Source organism: Rana temporaria, chromosome 9 (assembly GCF_905171775.1).
Source record: "Rana temporaria chromosome 9, aRanTem1.1, whole genome shotgun sequence".
Lineage (NCBI taxonomy): Eukaryota > Metazoa > Chordata > Amphibia > Anura > Ranidae > Rana > Rana temporaria.
Genome location: NC_053497.1, coordinates 128,443,707 through 128,462,186, shown reverse-complemented (window position 1 = coordinate 128,462,186; position 18,480 = coordinate 128,443,707). Strand labels below are relative to the sequence as shown.

At 44.4% G+C, this 18,480-nt stretch overlaps 1 protein-coding gene across 1 annotated transcript in view; it reads right to left on the bottom strand.

The window, feature by feature from the left end:
* Positions 1-15,179, bottom strand: part of CLIC3 (chloride intracellular channel 3) — a 60,961-nt gene extending 45,782 nt beyond the window's left edge. The window contains exon 1 of the mRNA XM_040324472.1: positions 14,946-15,179. Within this exon, the coding sequence (XP_040180406.1) occupies positions 14,946-15,164 (219 nt within the window). The 5' untranslated portion in view covers positions 15,165-15,179. The remainder of the gene's footprint in view (positions 1-14,945) is intronic.
* Between the last annotated feature and the right edge of the window lie 3,301 nt (positions 15,180-18,480).

Genomic DNA, 18,480 nt, shown 5'->3' with positions numbered 1-18,480 from the left:
CGCCATGTAAGCTTCTTGTAGGGCGCCTGGCTCATCCTTCTAGAAGCGCACAGTTGAGCACCCACTATGCTGCTCTCGTGCCTGCAGATGGACAAGCGGAGCCTGGGATACATATCATGGGGTGTGGGGAGCATTCAGGTGCCAGGTCGAAACTTTTTGATCGCCATGGTGACCTGGCGCCTGGTGTTTGTCGAGCCCGGCAGGACTTGATACTGTGACTTTACTGACCTGCATAGTTGCTCCAGGTCAGTGACTCAGGAAGGACAGAAACAAGAGAATTGGCATAGCAGCCAGAGAACTAGCATTTTTGGAAGCAGGCAAACAATGGTAGCCTTCATATATAGGAAATGTTTACTTAGAAGGGGTTACTGTGGTAAGGATTACGGGTGTAATATACACTTGTCACTCTTCATGACAAGCATATTACCGGTCTGACACTGAGCTATAATGAAACACAATGAGGGACCAGCACACAGACCTTGGTTAGCAGACCTTGAACAGCGCTCTACTCTTTGATTAGGAAGTGCCCAGACTTGTTCCTCCGCTTTGAAGTGGCGCTTGCCTTAGGCCGTGTCACTGACAATTACTGGCTGCCAGTCTGTGAGCAAGATGATTATTCACCCTCACCCCCCCTCAGAACTCTAATTTATTGAGGGGCAGGGCAATACAGCTAGCCTGTTCTGTTAGGGTTTTTTCTGCTGCCCTAGGAGGACCACAACAGAGGTTCTAACCCTCCCACACACGAGTCAACCCTCCTTTAACCACTTGCCAACTGCCCCGGAGGACATTTATTGCTACAGGGCGGCCGCGCTGCTCAGAATCACATATTTATGTGGTTTTTATAGGTTTTGGAAGGAACAGGAACACCGATCCATACTATCCACTAGTAAAAGCACCTTCCTTACTACACTGAATAACATGTTAGGCACACAGTTAACCCTTTGATCGCCACCTGATGTTAACCCCTTCCCTGCCAGTGACATTAGTACAGTGACAGTGCATATTTTTTAGCACTGATCACTGTATTAGTGTCACTGGTTCCCAAAAAAGTGTCCAAAGTGTCAGGTGTCCGATTTGTCTGCTGCAATATCGCAGTCCTGCTATAAGTCGCTGATCACCGCCATTACTAGTAAAAAATGTTTTAGTTGATTAATATTCCCTAAATATAGCCCATATTTTGTAGATGCTATAACTTTTGAGCAAACCAATCGATACACGCTTATTGGGATTTTTTTTTACCAAAAATATGTAGCAGAATTCATATTGGTATGAATCGATAAAGAAATTAGACTTTTTTTTTTTTTTATTGAATGTGTTTTATAGCAGAAAATTGACAGTCCTTTAATGTTTTTTAGCGCAAACAATAAAAAATGCAGGGGTGATCAAATACCACCAAAAGAAAGCTCTGTTTGTGGCAAAAAAAGTACATAAACTTTATGTTGGTAGAGCGTTGCATGACTGCACAATTGTCAGTTAAATTAACGCAGTGCCGTATTGCACAAAATGGCCTGTTTAGGAAGGGGGGTACATTTTCCAAAGCTGAAGTGGTTAAAGCACAATCCATTGAACAGGGTTATACTGTATATCGGAGGTCAGCAACCAGTGGACCAGAAGACTGGTAGATCACAGTCTGGGCTTGCTAATCTGCCATCCCAAAGCATCAGAGTGAAATGCAAGAGGGACTACTTGTAAAGTTGGAGCTGTAGTAGGGATTGTGCCACCCCAATGGGACATAGAATTATATATATATATATATATATATATATATATATATATATATATATATATATATATATTGTTTCTCTGAACCATTTTCTATGGACATTATGTTTAGTTCACTTGCTGCCATCTAGTGACCCTTTCTTTTGTCTGATTTATGACACACTTCCTTTCTATGTAATGCTCCACCCCTTCTTCCTGTGTATTGGAGACAGCTAACAGGCCACATGTAACATGGACACATGTATTCTGTATAGTAAGCTACAGACAATATCATCTTTTGACTGAGTAAGTACCACAACCTATTCATCTGTTTGTATCCTGTCATCTGTTGTAACCTGTTTCCGGATTATAGCACCTCTGTGAATAGAATCGGTACTTGGTGAGTTCAAGCTATCTGATGAGGATTGTCCTCAGTGATTATATCTGCTTATACAAGGCAGGCATAGAGGTCTCACAAGGGATAATCACTTCACAACAATCAGACGTCAGAATAGGGATCAAGAGCTGGAGAAATTGATGCCTCCTCTGTAGTGCTGACTCCTGTTCCATGCAATGAATTGAAACACAACAGGCTGGTTGTGCACAAGTCAATTGATCAACTTTTGTACAACCAGGGTGCCCATATATGGATCAAAATTTGGCTGGTTCTTGCTGAAACGGCCACATTTCTATCCACTTATGGCCAGCTTTATAATTCAGTTTCTTTAGAAAGCAACCACAGCCAGATAATAAATGTCTGTTCTCTACTGAGGCAGACCTAGAGCTCTGCAATCAGCAAACCTTAAAGTGAACCCACCCTCAATGTCGCTTCAGCCAATCAGGTTACCAGTAATCAGATATGGTGAACCTGATTGGCTGAGATTAACTAAAAATTTGCATCTGCATGCTGATATGAAATAATTTTACATTCGTTAGTTAAACAAAAAATTTTGGCTTTTATTTACAGTTTCCCACTTTGTGATTGAATGAGGAACTGGTGATGTAACCCTGGCCTCACAGCTGCATCTTGGAAACTTCCTGTCACATGTTCCAGGAGGCAAACCCAGAGTTCCAGGAAGTAAAGGGAGATGTGGTCATCTGCCCTTAGTAAAAATGGCCCCCATGAGAAGAATGAGGAGGAAAAGGAAAAAAAACTGCAATCATCTAGAAGTATCTCATTGTAGATTACCATTACTAAACAATTCTAAAGGTGCGTTTTTTTTTTTTTTTTTTATGATACAGATGAAGTTCCTCTTTAAAGTATAAGTTCACCTTTTCAGAAAAAGTGAACACACACACTGTACACCCTCCCCAACTGCCCCCCGGGCCCCATTGTACTTACCTCTGTGGGTGACGAGCTGTCAGTGCCCACACAGCCTGTGTAGCGGTCCAGTGATTAGAAATCCTACTTTTCTCCCTCTTCTCTTTGCTCATTATACAGCGGCAAGGTGGGACGATCCTGCAAATCGCCTGTACGCCGGTCCAGGAACTCGCGTTTGTGGGCGTGCACTCCCATTGGCCAGCGCGGGAGCCAATCAGCGGGTCCGGCTGACTCCATGTCCGCCTACCACCACCGATTGTTCCCTGCAGTGATAGAACGGGGATCTGCCTGTGTAAACAAGGCAGATATCCGTTCTGACAGGGGAGATCACACAAATCCTGTCTTTCTGCTAAGCAGGAAGATGGATCTGTGTATTTCCCCCAGTCACACAGTCCCCCATACAGTTAGAAAACACCTGCAGGGAACACATTTAACCCCTTGATTGTCCCTGATGTTAACCTCTTCCCTACCAATGTCATTAGTACAATAACAGTGCATATTTTTAGCACTGATTACTGTAATAATGTCACTGATTCCCCCAAAAAAAACAAACATTTCAGGTGTCCGACCTGTCTGTCGTAATGTTGCAGTCCCGCTAAAAATCACTGATCACCTCCATTACTACTAAAAAAAAAAATGCCATAAATCTATCCCTTTTTTGTAGACTCAATAACTTTTGCGCAGAGCAATCAATATACGTTTATTGGGATTTTTTACCAAAAATATGTAGCAGAATATATATCGACCTAAACTAATGAATTTTTTTTTTTTACATTTTTTTTTTTTTTTGCAAATGTTTTATAGCAGAAAGTAAACAATTTCGTTTTTTTCTTTCAAAATTGTCACTTTTTTTTGTTGTTGTTTATAGCCCCCCCCAAAAAAATGCTGAGGTGATCAAATACCACCAAAATAAATCTCTATGGGAGAAAAGGGACATCAATTTTGTTTGGGTACAGCATCACACGACTGCGCAATTGTCAGTTAAAGCGACACAGTGCCGTATCGCAAAAAATGGCCTGGTTAGGAAGTGGGCTGAAGTGGTTAAAGCATCCTACCTGCCTAAACACGATGAGGGCCCCCCCCAAAACCATAATTTTACATTGCCTATTGTGTTGCCGCAGTGTCAGAAGCCTAACGTTAAAAACATCTAGGGGGTTATTTACGAAAGGCAAATCCACTTTGCACTACAAGTGCAAAGTGCACTTGAAATTGCACTGAAAGTGCAGTTGGAAGTGCAGTCACTGTAAATCTGAGGGGAAGATCTGAAATGAGGGGAAGCTCTGCTGATTTTATTATCCAATCATGTGCAAGCTAATATGCTGTTTTATATTTTCCTTGCATGTACCCCTCAGATCTACAGTGACTGCACTTCCAAGTGCATTTTCAGTTCAAATTCAAGTGCACTTTGCACCAGTGGCGGTGCGTCCATAGAGGGCGCAGGAGTGCCACCCCCTCTTGCTCCTGCACCGCCACTGAAAACAATACATAGATTCATGCATTGCACGCATGTCACGCATTGCACGCATGTCACGCATCTCAGACAATCAGGTTCACCGTATCTGGTTACTGGTTGAAGCGACATTGATGGTGGGACTACATCGAGGGATCGTGGCGGAGGATCCGAGGATGGGGGGGGGGGGGATAATCTGGCGGCATTTTAGGGTCAAACTGGCGGCAATTGATGGGCACAGTGGTTGCGTTTGGCATGGCACAGTGGCGACAATTGATGGGCACAGTGGCTGCATTTGGCATGGCACAGTGACTGCATTTGGCATGGCACAGTGGCAACAATTGATGGGCACAGTGGCGACAATGGCATAGCACAGTGGCTGCATTTGGCATGGCACAGTGGCCACAATTGATGGCACAGTGGCTGCATTTGGCATGGCACAGTGGCGACAATTGATGGGCACAGTGGCGACAATTGATGGGCACAGTGGCTGCGTTTGATGGCATGGCACAGTGGCGACAATTGATGGGCACAGTGCCTGCGTTTGGCATGGCACAGTGGCGACACTTTTATGGCACAGTGGCTGTGTTTTGATGGGCACAGTGGCGCAATTGATGGGCACAGTGAGGCTGCAATTGATGTTTTTTTTTTCGTTTGTTTGCGCCCCCCCAAAAAATTTCTAGCACCAGCCGCCACTGCTTTGTACTTGTAGTGCAAAGTGGATTTGCCTTTAGTAAATAACCCCCATATATTTAAAAAATAAAAATTGTTGGCAGGTAACGTTTTGTGGTCAGCGACCTTGTTTCCATCCTTCTGTCCATTCACACCAGAACACGCTGCAAAAAAAATGTGTTTTGTGCACATTTGCCGCACCGCAGTCAAAGCAAGCTGCACTTGCGATCTGCAGCGCGTGTCAATGCAATGCTAACGATACCCCAAATGCTGGTTGCAACCAGAGTATGTTTGTTTGCACCAGCAATTGCGATTCATACATCTGACTTCTGTACAACCAGGGTGCCCATGCATGGATTAAAATTTGGCTGGTACCTGCTGAACCGTATGAATTGTAATCCACGCACGGTAGGCTGAAGACAAAAAAGTGAAATAATTAGGTTTGTAGCCCATCTTTTCTGTTTTGCCTCTAAAGGCTTTTTAAGAAAACCAGTCAGGTATGAGCTATTCTATGAATTTGAATCTCTTACATTTTTATAATAATTGTAATAGTGCAGCCTTTTGTTCCCAGCAGAAATGCAGTGCAGCCTACTGTCTGATCTCAGTGCTGATGACACACTGCTGGCGCAGGGTAAATCTGTCAATTAACAACATTTCTGCCTTTATTGCTGAGTGTTTGCTGTCAGCACTGAGCTCAGGCATCTGAAAGAATGGCCTTACAGCCTAAAACATTCACTACAACAGGAAATTAATACAAGGAAAAAAGTTAAAATTGAAATACTCTAAGGCCCCGTACACACGATAGAATCCATCCGCTGAAAAATCTCAGCGGATCGGTTTCAGCGGATAGATTCTATGGTGTGTACATTCCAGCGGATATTTATCCGCGGATATTTCCGAATTCCAGCAGATAAAAATTTGTAGACATGTCTACAAATCTATCCGCTGGAATCGGAACCAGCGGATCGATCCGGTGGTCTGTACAGACTCACCGGATCGATCCGTCCGAAGGGATCCCCCGCATGCGTCGTAATGATTCGACGCATGCGTGGAATTCCTTTTATGACAGCGTCGCGCACGTCGCCGCGTCATCATCGCGGCGACGGCGCGACACGTCATCGCGAGGGGATTTCGGGAGCGGATTTCGATCCGATGGTGAGTGCACTCCATCGGATCCAAATCCGTGGACCGTATCCGCGGATAAATCCTCTCGTGTGTACTAGGCCTAACAATTCATGATTGAAAATGCAGAGCGTTATTGGCAATGGTGGCTGGTTCTTATCCATTATCCACCTCAATACCAGGCACTTTAACCCCCTTCCTGCCCAGGCCATTTTTTAGCTTTCAGCGCTGTCGCACTTTGAATGACAATTGTGCGGTCACTTTACTTAAAAAAAATAAATAATAATAATATTTTCTGTCAGTACATTTTGTAAATAAGTCATTTGTATCCTTCACTGATGAGGCTGCACTGATAGGCACTGATGAGGAGGTACTGATATGCCGCACTGGTGGTAACTGATGGGCGGCACTGATGGGCATCGATGGGCAGCACTGATGTGCAGACACTGACTGGCATCACTTATGAGGAGCACTGACTGGTTGCATTTATGGGCAATGATTGGTGGCACTGATCAGCACTGATTGGTGTCGCTGCTGGGGCTTTCTTGTATTCGGGGCACTGATGATCAGTGCCCTGATTACCTGCCCAGGTCTTCTCTGTGAGTAGATGCTGCTGATTGGCACTCCTCACCTCACATATTTACATGCGACTGGCTGTGATTGGACAAACCTGATCACATGATTAAAGAGCCGTGGCTCTTTACAGATATCGGGGTTGCGCCGCATCCTAGCAACACAGTGCGGCCACGATCGCCACGCTGCGGGCCCCTGCAGCCGTGCGATAGCAGCCATCCTGGGGCGCCGTCATTTGACAGTGGGCAGGCGGAAAGCGAGTAAAGGGGTTTTAAAGTCTCATGGTTTTTCACCGTAATGCAGGGGTGCCCAACCAGTGGCCCGTGGAGCCCTCTGATGTGGCCCGCGACCTCCTGCTCTGGGATGGAATAAAACAGAATAGCCTACTGTTATTAAAGGTAAGTTTATTACTAAAATCACAGGGCCAGATTCACAGAAAAAGTACACTGGAGTATCTGCTGATACTCCGGCGTACTTTCAAATTTGCCGCGTCGTATCTTGATTTGGAATTCTCAAACCAAGATACAACGGCTTTTGGCATCGATCTGACAGGCGTACGGCTTCGTACGCCTTCGGATCGTAGGTGTAATTCTTCGGCGCCCGCTGGGTGGAGTTCTCATCGTTTTCCGCGTCGGGTATGCAAATTAGCTGTTTACGGCGATCCACGAAGGTACGCGCGTTCGTCGCATTCTCGTACGTCGTCGCTAGTCGGCTTTTCCTGTCGCAAAGTTAAGGCTGCTATTTAGGTGGTGTAAAATTAGACCAGCCATGTTAACCACTTAAGGACCGCCTCCTGCACATATACGTTGGCAGAATGGCACGGCTGGGCACAAGCACGTATATATACGTCCTGTACTTGTACCCAGCCGTGGGTACAAGTACAGGACCCGGTCCGCTCGAGTGCGGCGATCGGTCCCCGGAGCTGAAGAACGGGGAGAGCCGTGTGTAAACACGGCTTCCCCGTGCTTCACTGTGGCGGCGTATCGATCGCGTCATCCCCTTTATAGGGGAGACACGATCGATGACGTCACACCTACAGCCACACCCCCCTACAGTTGTAAACACTCACACAGTGAACCCTAACTCCTACAGCGCCCCCTGTGGTTAACTCCCAAACTGCAACTGTCATTTTCACAATAAAGAATGCAATTTAAATGCATTTTTTGCTGTGAAAATGACAATGGTCCCAAAAATGTGTCAAAATTGTCCGAAGTGTCCGCCATAATGTCGCAGTCACGAAAAAAAAATCGCTGATCGCCGCCATTAGTAGTAAAAAAAATAAAAAAAATAAAAATGCAATAAAACTATCCCATATTTTGTAAACGCTATAAATTTTGCGCAAACCAACCGATAAACGATTATTGTGATTTTTTTTTTTTTTACCAAAAATGGATAGAAGAATACGTATCGGCCTAAACTGAGGAAAAAAATAAAAATGATATATGTTTTTGGGGGATATTTATTATAGCAAAAAGTAAAAAATATTGCATTTTTTTCAAAATTGTCGCTCTATTTTTGTTTATAGCGCAAAAACTAAAAACCGCAGATGTGATCAAATATCACCAAAAGAAAGCTCTATTTGTGGGGAAAAAAGGACGCCAATTTTGTTTGGGAGCCACGTCGCACGACCGCGCAATTGTCTGTTAAAGTGACGAAGTCCCGAACTGTAAAAACACCTTGGGTCTTTAGCCAGCATATTGGTCCGGGGCTTAAGTGTTAACCACTTAATCGTTCCCGCGTTGAATTTTAATTATTTTTTTTTTTTGTGTAAGACTTCCGGGAATACGAAAGGACGTAACGCACGTCGCCGTTCAAAAAACACGTTGGGGTGCCGTAATTTCGCGCAAAGCACAGCGAAATTTCCAAACGGAGCATGCGCAGAACGTTCGGCGCGGGAACGCGCCTGATTTAAATGATACACGCCCCATTTGAATTAGGCGGGCTTGCGCCGGACGGATTTACGCTACACTGCCGCAAGTTTACAGGCAAGTGCTTTGTGAATCAAGCACTTGCGCTTAAAACTTGCGGCGGTGTAACGTAAATGAGATACGTTACGCCGCAGCGCAAGTACCTGAATCTGGCCCACAGTGTATATGGGCATATCTGTTCTTCAGTGGTTACTGGGCTGCTTTCAAACTAACCCACAGGTGCAAAGAAGTGCACCTGTGGGTTACCTGCACTAAGCCATGGACTGTTATTACCTGTGAGTTTGGTGTGCTGAGAGTAGAGTGGGCTCTATAAAGCCGGGTGGGCTGCCATCCACCCGCTCTGCTCATTGTGGCCCGAGACCAGTTACCAAGTTGCTTAACTAGTTACCGACCGCCCACCGTCGTTATACGTCATCACTTTGAAGATGGATATCTCGGTAACGGCAGCAGCTGCTGCCACAACCGAGATATTCATCTCTTCGGTCGGCGGTCTCCGCCCCCCTCCCGCCGCTCTCCCGCGCCCTCCGCCGCTTACCGTAGCTGTCGGTAGCGGCGGAGGAGATTGGGACCGTTCGGCAGCTGTGTGGGGTTGCGAGTGAAGGAAAAATCTCCTTCACCCGTCCCCATAGCTCTGCTGGGCGGAAGTGACGTCAAAACGTCAGTCCCGCCCAGCGTCTTAAAGCAACATTTTTTTTTTTGTCATTTGAAAAAATTACATTTTCAAATTTTTTTCTTTTTTTTTGCATTTAAGCCTAAATATGAGATCTGAGGTCTTTTTGACCCCAGATCTCATATTTAAGAGGACCTGTCATGCTTTTTTCTATTACAAGGGATGTTTACATTCCTTGTAATAGGAATAAAAGTGATAATTTTTTTTTTATTTCAGTGTTAAAAATTGTAAAATAAATAAAAATAAATCCGAAAACCCCCAAAAAAATTTTTTAATGCGCCCCGTCGAGCTCGCGCGTAGAAGCGAACGTATACGCGAGTAGCGCCCGCATATGAAAACGGTGTTCAAACCACACAAGTGAGGTATCGCGGCGATCGTTAGAGCGAGAGCAATAATTTTAGCCTTAGGCCTACTCCTGTAACTCAAAAAATGCAACCTGTAGAATTTTTTAAACGTCGCCTATCGAGATTTTTAAGGGTAAAAGTTTGACGCCATGCCACGAGCGGGCGCAATTTTTAAGCGTGACATGTTGGGTATCATTTTACTTGGCGTTACATTATCTTTCACAATATATAAAAAAGTTGGGCCAAATTTATTGTTGTCTTATTTTTTAATTTAAAAGTGAATTTTTTCCAAAAAAGTGCGCTTGTAAGACCGCTGCGCAAATACGGTGTGACAAAAAGTATTGCAATGACTGCCATTTTATTCTCTAGGGTGTTAGAAAAAAATATATATAATGTTTGGGGGTTTTAAGTAATTTTCTAGCAAAAAAAAATGTTTCTGAATCTGAATCTGAATCTGAAAAACAGGCCCGGGGCTTAAGTGGTTAAGTGGCCCTTGCTCTTCAAAAGGTTGGCCATAATGCATGGAATGCAAATAAAACTTTTTTTGTTGCAGCTGCCCCCAGAGCCCCCTCTTTTACTTGCCTGAACCTGTTGGTTCCAGCGACAAGCCCAGCGGCTCCAGCCGCTGTCTTTGTCCTCATTGGTTAGATTGATAGCAGTGGGAGCCGTTGGCTCCCGCTGCTGTCATTCAATTCCAGACACAAAAGAGCGGGATCTAAGTCCTGCTGTCTGTGTCAATGGACACAGCAGCGGGACTCGGGAGTGTGTCCGCATGGGCACCCCATGGAAAGCTGCTATCCGTGGAGGCACACGATGAAGGGGAGGAGCCAGGAGCTCCGGGGGAGCCCCCCAGAAGAAGAGGATCAAAGCTGCTCTGTGCAAAACCCTTGCATAGAGGAGGTAAGTATAACATATTTGTTATTTTTATTTAAAAAAATGCAAACCTTTTACAACCCCTTTAAAGTTTATGTGAACCCATTTAAGTGGTTGTAAACCCACTCTTGACACGTTTTATCTACAGGTAAACCTAAATTAAGGCTTACCTGTAGGTGTTTGCAATATCTCCTAAACCTACACGGTTTAGCAGATATTTGCCACAAAGAATGCACCGTTGTCTACGGCACATGCACGCCATTGACAACGGCGCAGGCGCACTGAGAATGCCGGTTTTATCAATAGATAATGCTGGCTTTGACAACTCCCGTGTGCATGCGCGGAGTGACGTCATCGCCGCACCGGCCCGGCCAATAATGAGCGCCGGAGTGTCGATACCCGGAAGTAACCGTCTGGAGAGATGTCTGCGGCCGGAGGGGGAGAAAAGGACGGCTACGGGGGCTTCGATCTAAGGTAAGTAATGCATAATGAGCTAGTATGCTAGTCATACTATCTTATTATGGCTTTGTCTTGCAGGTTTTTTTTGTTTTTTTTTTATCTATTTTTGGGTTTACATCCGCTTTCAGTTTAAAATAGAAATGCAAGACAAAACATTTATGTCTAGATATATATTTAAAAAAGTGGTTACATATGTGTTTTCTGCTTCATAGGGGGCTTAGAAAGCTGGTGGTGGAGACTGCAAGGGGGGCAATTCTTCACTTTTTTTGGGCGACAAAGCATCTTTTGTTCACCAATTTTTTTTTTCCCTAAATAGCTTCCTTTACCTTAGTGCATTCCTCCTTCACTTACCTCATCCTTCCATTTTACTTTTAAATGTTTTTATTTCTTCTGAGAAATCCTCACTTCCTGTTCTTCTGTCTGTAACTCCACACAGCATGGCACAGTGACTGCGTTTGATGGCATGGCACAGCGGCTGCGTTTGATGGCATGGCACAGCGGCTGCGTTTGATGGCATGGCACAGCGGCTGCGTTTGATGGCATGGCACAGTGACTGCGTTTGATGGCATGGCACAGTGGTGCGAATTGATGGCATAGTGACTGTATTTGATGGCATGGCACAGTGGTGATAATTGATGGCACAGTGGCTGCGTTTGATGGCATGGCACAGTGGCTGCGTTTGATGGCATGGCACAGTGGTGACAATTGATGCCACAGTGAGGCTGCAATTTTTTTTCTTTTTTACGTTTTGAGCACCACCCGTCACTGGTCACCCCCAAGTCGCCTGACATGAGAAATTAAATTGAAGTGAATGAGAGCCGTACTGAAGTCGCTTCAACTTCAGAAAAGGTTCCTGTACTACTTCTAGGCAACTTGTACCCATATAATTCAATAGAAGTTGCCTCCAAAGTCTGATCTCCATCTTAACTGAAGCAACTTTACAGGAAAAGGAAATATTTTACTCAGGCAAACCCCCCCTCCCACGGAGCTGATTATTCTGTGATTGGCCACAGCCAAAGTCGCCTGTCCTGGAGGCAACTTCAAGTCGCGTTGTAAGTTGCTCCAAGTCACCTTGCAAAGTCGCGCTGTAAGTCGGGTTGCCCCTGTGTGAACCGGCACTTATGGGCTTATTTTTTTAGAAGGGTAACAGCAGGATTGTGTCTGTGTCTGGTCCATGTAAAAAAAAGGGATACATGTATTCTGGGACTGTCTGCAAAAAAAAGGTCACTGGATGTAAATTTGATTGCAAATGACAGGATGGATCATCCTGAATATACAGTATATGGCCAAAAGCTTGCAAACGCCTGTTAATTACACCATTATGAGCTTGTTGGACATCCAATTTAAATGCCAAATGGTTGAGTTCAGGTTTTTCCAGTGAAAGGTACTATTAATTCTATTACTATTGCCCAAATTGTCCTCTGAGCTCATTTCAAGCCATTTTGTTCTCTAGCTTCCTTGTTACCTCCTCCAATACTTGCCTTCAGGACTTCTGCCGAACCTCTCTCATCCCCTAGGACTCCTCACCCCAGTATGTCTGGTTAGCTCCAACCCCATCTGACTTTAGGCGATCCTTGAAAACTCACCTAAAAACTGTACTTGGGTCACCTCCATCAGACCCCCCCCCCCCCCCCCGCAGCTATTACCTTTTGTACCATCTCCCCCTCCCTTTAGATTGTAAGCTCCATGAGCAGGGCCCTCCTATTCCTTCTGTTTTGAACAGTTTTGTAATTGTACTGTTCCCCATTTATATTGTAAAGTGCTGTGAAAACTGTTGGCACTATATAAATCCAGTATAATGGTAATAATAATTGTAATAATTAATTGCTACAGCATACAGTACAAAGGCATTTTAGACAACTGTGCGCTTTCAAACTTTTGGCGACAGTTTGGTGAAGGCCCTTTTCTGTTTCAGCATGACCGTGCACCCGTACACAAAACCACCAACTCCATAAAGGCATGTTTTATCTACTTTGGTGTAAAGCAGGGGCTCTCCAAACTTTCTAAACACAGGACCAGTGTACCGTCCTTCAGACTTTAGGGGGGCCAGACTGTGGCCACTGGGAGTAGAAAAGATGCTGACTTCAATGGGGATGTTGGTGTCCGTGGGAGGAATTGTGCCCCATTGTTGGTGTCAGTGAGGGGAATTGTGCCCCATTGTTGGTGTCAGTGGGAGGAATTGTGCCCCATTGTTGGTGTCAGTGGGATAAATTGAACCCCATTGTTGGTGTCAGTGGGAGAAATTGTACCTCATTGTTGGTGTCAGTGGGAGGAATTGTACCCCATTGTTGGTGTCAGTGGGAGGAATTGTGCCCCATTGTTGGTGTCAGTGGGAGGAATTGTACCCCATTGTTGGTGTCAGTGGGAGGAATTGTACCCCATTGTTGGTGTCAGTGGGAGGAATTGTACCCCATCGTTGGTGTCAGTGGGAGGAATTGTACCCCATCGTTGGTGTCAGTGGGAGGAATTGTACCCCATCGTTGGTGTCAGTGGTTGGAATGGTGCCCCATCATTGGCAACAGTGAGCGCCATTGTTGGTGTCATTGGTAGGAACTGTGCCCATCGTTCTTTTCAGTGGGGGGAATTATGCCTCATTGTTGGCATCAGTGGATGAAATGATGCCCTAAGAGTCGGATAAAAGCAAGCAAAGGGCTGCATCTGGCCCCCATTACACAGTTTGGAGACCATTGGTATGGAGCAATGTGAGTGTCCTGGATAGAGCCCCCCCCCCCCACCACCCTCAACCCTACTGAAAACGTTTGGGATAACATCGAATGGCGAAACATGTAGAGAGATTTGTCTGTATGCATACTTGAAACTGTCTTCTCTAGATGATGGATTTTTTTTATATTCTATATATTTATTTTTTGTATAATAAAATATATTGTTGATATAAAAATATTTTGTGTAATTTATGCACCTTTAAAAATCCCACTCAACCTTTCTATGTATAAGGCTCATCTATGTGTTCTGGTCATTTAGAGTCTACACACCTTTGGCTATATAGTGTATCTCTGCAAAATTGTCTACATCAGAAAATCCAGTTCTATCAAAAATAATTTTTGGATTCATAGATTACAGATCTGTGTGCAAATAATAGAATCAGAAATTGGCATATCGCTAAGAGTCTTGGATCAGTCACCACCTGGTGTGGGCTTCAGCTGTCATGTATGGAGAAGACCTTGTACTGAGTCAGCCTGTCTCTGCACGTAATCTAGAAAACTCTTTTGGAAAGCGCGCTGTCAGGCTGCTCACACACACACATTACAGTCTATATAATGTCAGTACAATCTAAATTTGTACGATGACAGGTACAGAATACATAATAAAGGTAAATCCAGGCCCTGTCACTTATGACATCCTTCTGAAAATGCTAAATGCCTGGTCTTCTCTGGCTTCAATACTGCGAGTCACTGACCAGGAACAAGCAAAAACGCAGTAAAGTCCTGATCTACATACCTTTTCTGGGTCAGTGACTCGGAAAGTACTGAAGTCAAAGGATCAACATAACAATCGGGCTACTAGTTTGTCCACCAGAAGACGTCAGCCTCCATGTTCCCTCATTAGAGGTTTTCTTTAAAACCCAAAAGGCTTGTATCTTTTCCAAAGAATCTGGTGCAGCACTGGTGGTTGGCATCCATCAAAGACTAGCATTATATACTGACCAATATAAAAGGGCAGCAATCGTGTAATGAGCACCCCATTTACACCTTAAATTCTGGACCCCATTTTTTTTTTTTTTTAGAAATGCCTGCTAATGATAATGATGAATCCTATAGGAGCAATAATCTGCCACAATAAAAAAAAATATACCAAGCATATTCTTCTTTACCTTGATGAAGAGCTGGATTTTTCGTTTCTCCTCCGTGGTGCCGCTTGCTATGGACATTGTGGCGTGCAACTTTTTCCTCTCTGAAATTATTCCTGGCTGTATTTCTGTCAAGGTCTGATCTGGTTTGCTGAACAGCAGGTGTGAACACTGTCTCTGCTTCTCCCTGCTAGTTTTAGAGGCTGACACTCCCTTTTTCATCAAAACCTGCACAAACCACATTCCTCCATACTGCACGTCAGGCAAAGATGCTGCTGACACTCCATGTTCAGTACAGACTGCTCTGTTTAATCCACCCACAGCTTCCCCTGACCACCCAAATACTGGTCACCCTAGGTGACATTCCTGCTACAAATTGGATGCTTCTCATTCCTATCAGACAGATCATATACATAATACTACACTACCTGTACATAAATTCTGATCCACCCAGGTGATCAACAATAAACCTGACTAAATCCACAAAGGCATTGGATAGTTGCCGAAAAGTAGAATTCCAGCAAAAATGGTTGGTTTGCAGAAGAAAGGGTTAGAGCCTGTGTCGGGTTTTTATTGCTTACTGTGGTCTGGTAGGAACAAGAGGTACAGAGCTGATCCGACTGACTCTGTGCCTTGTGATTTACTGTGGTGGTCAATTAGCAGACTCAGAGACTTCTACAGGTAGACAGCCATGCAGGGAAAAGCATCCAGAAAGACACCACATCTGCTTGTAAAGGGAAACTGTCTCCTATGGCAACAGTCTTGGAACAGTTCCTAACACAAGTTGTAACAAATTCCTTTACTTCCTCTACAATCGCTCCTTGTAGACTCTCAGCCCACTGAGCTCCCAGTCTCTCTCACTAGACTTGCTGGTTCACTGACACTGAATTCCGTGAGCTCTTCTAATCTTCTTACCTTAGCATCTTCCTCAAGCGTCACCCCCACTTCCCTGCTCAGTCCCTGGCTTGGCACTCCAGATACTCCTCAAGCATCACCCCACTGGCTGGGTCCCTGGCTTAGCACCTTCTGAAGTTTCCTGATTCTTCACCATCCCCAGTTGGTGAGAACACTGCTCCGGTACTTGCTTCAGCTACTCACTGTGGTTCCTGTTAACAAGGTGGTTGGTCCCTTAGTGGCAACAGCTTCCCATCTACCTCCGACCACGACAGGTTCTCCGTTTTGAATGAATGAATGACTTGTATAGCGCTACACATGCAAACTGAATCGCCTCTACTTTTGGTTGGACTGCAAGTCGCAGTCCCAACCTTACTCTCTTGCTTCTGGATAGGCCCTTGAACAGCCTAGCAGCCAGATGTGCCCCGGATAGGCCAAAACTCTGGCCTAGCAGCCCGAGCAGCTTAACACACGTCCACCCAGACCGCTGTCTAGGTGGCACAGAACACTGATCACCTGACTTCACCCAAATATATAGGTTCTCCTAGCAGGCTAAGGGGTCCAAGAAAACCCCTGCCCATTGGCTGAGACACCCCATAAACTCCTAATCTGTCCATGCATTGCTCTTATCTTATCTAATGTCACTAGGTACCCGGCCATCTAACGACAGAAGAGACAAGTGCAGCAATTCCAGACTTAGGGTGAATCAATTGATTCCTAACAATTGGCCAAAGGAACTATACCTGGCAGGTAAATATAGGAGAAACCCTGTCCAAACATCAGGGTGCTACATGTAAATAAAGCTGCTCCCACAAACCACCAAAAAAAGCGGGCACACTGATCAGCAAGGGAGGCATGATGATCATCAATGAGCACAGGGGCTCGTGGACCTTAAAGGGGCACACTGACCACCAATGTTATGGGGCAAAGCACAACTGGCCATCAATGTTTTGGGGTCCTTACCACTTATCACCAACAGTAAAGGAAATACACCACCACTGACCACCAACATTAAAGGAGGAATATACTACCACTGACCACCACCATTAGGGGGCACTGACTCCTGGCCACTGAAATCTTCGAGCTGTTGTGTGCAATACATAGCCCTGACCCCTGCACTTGGACTGCTGCACTGTATATGTTATGCCCTAAACTACACAATTTGGGGGGCATGTTAGAGCCTCAAGAAATTACATAAATTCAGATTTGTTTTTAAAAATATTGGTCTCTTTTTTTTTTTTTCTTTCTATAGTAACAAAACAACTGAATTGGTTTGACACCAAAAGAAAGCTTTGTCAAACATCTTAAATTTGGGTAGAATGTAGCATGACCGAGTATCTGGGACAAAGACGGCTTTTAAAAAAAATACAGAGATTCTAACCCTTCCCCGCTACCTAACCCTTTCCCTGGCAGTTACTCTAAGTAATATGTTTCTGTACACAGAAGGGGCTCTGTACTTGGTGACTGTCAATCAGAAGGTTGGCTAATTATTGATTTACTAAGTCAGACCCGAGGAGTATCACAGGATTTAGGAATCTGGGCAAACATGTCGGTCACTGAGTCAGCAACCACACACACACACCTTTTATATTTGTTTTCAGCAGAACCGGCCCCAATTATAACATCTATTTTTGGGTGTTCTTTTTGTCTATTCTATTCTTTTTTCTCTTGCAGTATATCTAATTTTTGCCTGCTGTTTTCTCAAGGTCAGTGAGCGTTAAAGCACTGTGTTCACTTTTCTAAAGCCCCCACCCCAGCTGAAAGCACGCCAGTATTTATTTTCTTCTAAAAATACTGTACATGTAGTAAAACATTAACATGACCTGAAATATAGAACTTTCTCTTCTGCAAAAGAGGCACAAAGCCATAAAGATCAGCAGAAATTGATTACAGTGGTTGTAAACTCTTGCATATACCCAGTGATAAGACTGGCCTTAGGTGATAAACAAAGATTAAACAAAACCTTCTACGTAAGTTGTACCTGTTTATCTGCTGTCTTCTCTTTTATCAGCCTGGATAGTATGGGCTCTCTATTCTTTGCCTCTACCTCATGAATGACTCCAGCCCCTCTGACACACTAGGTTAAGTAAACACAGCAGCAATATCATAGAAAACACTGAAGGCAATACCAGATACACAATAATGATGTTGTGTTACAAAACAGACACCAAATAAATGAGTAAAGGCAAGTTTCAATATATTATCACCAAATATGATTGGTAATGATAAAGGCATGAAAGATAATTGGCAATAGTATTAGTGCAACTCAACATAGAGTATGATCAATAGTCAGCAATACGACTAGGAGAACACTATGCACCATGAATGAATGAATGAATGAAAAACTTATAAAGCGCGGCGCATGCGAACTGAATCGCTTCTGGGCGCATAATCAGCATAAACAGTAGCAAGACCAGTGTGAGTGCAGCAATGGATAGTAATATGGTTAAATAATTGTGTGCAGGAGACTATACTGCCAAAGTGCATTAATGGTGACTATGCTAAGACTAGGCTAACTGGACAGATGAACCCTTTAAATGAATAATAGATATAGGCTACTAGAATAGCTTTCTAGGGGGCAGTCATTTACTGTGTTCTACCGGCTATAACTGGGGCCCATAAGCAACGTTGGTGCACCTATCGGCTATGCCCTCGTACCAGTCCC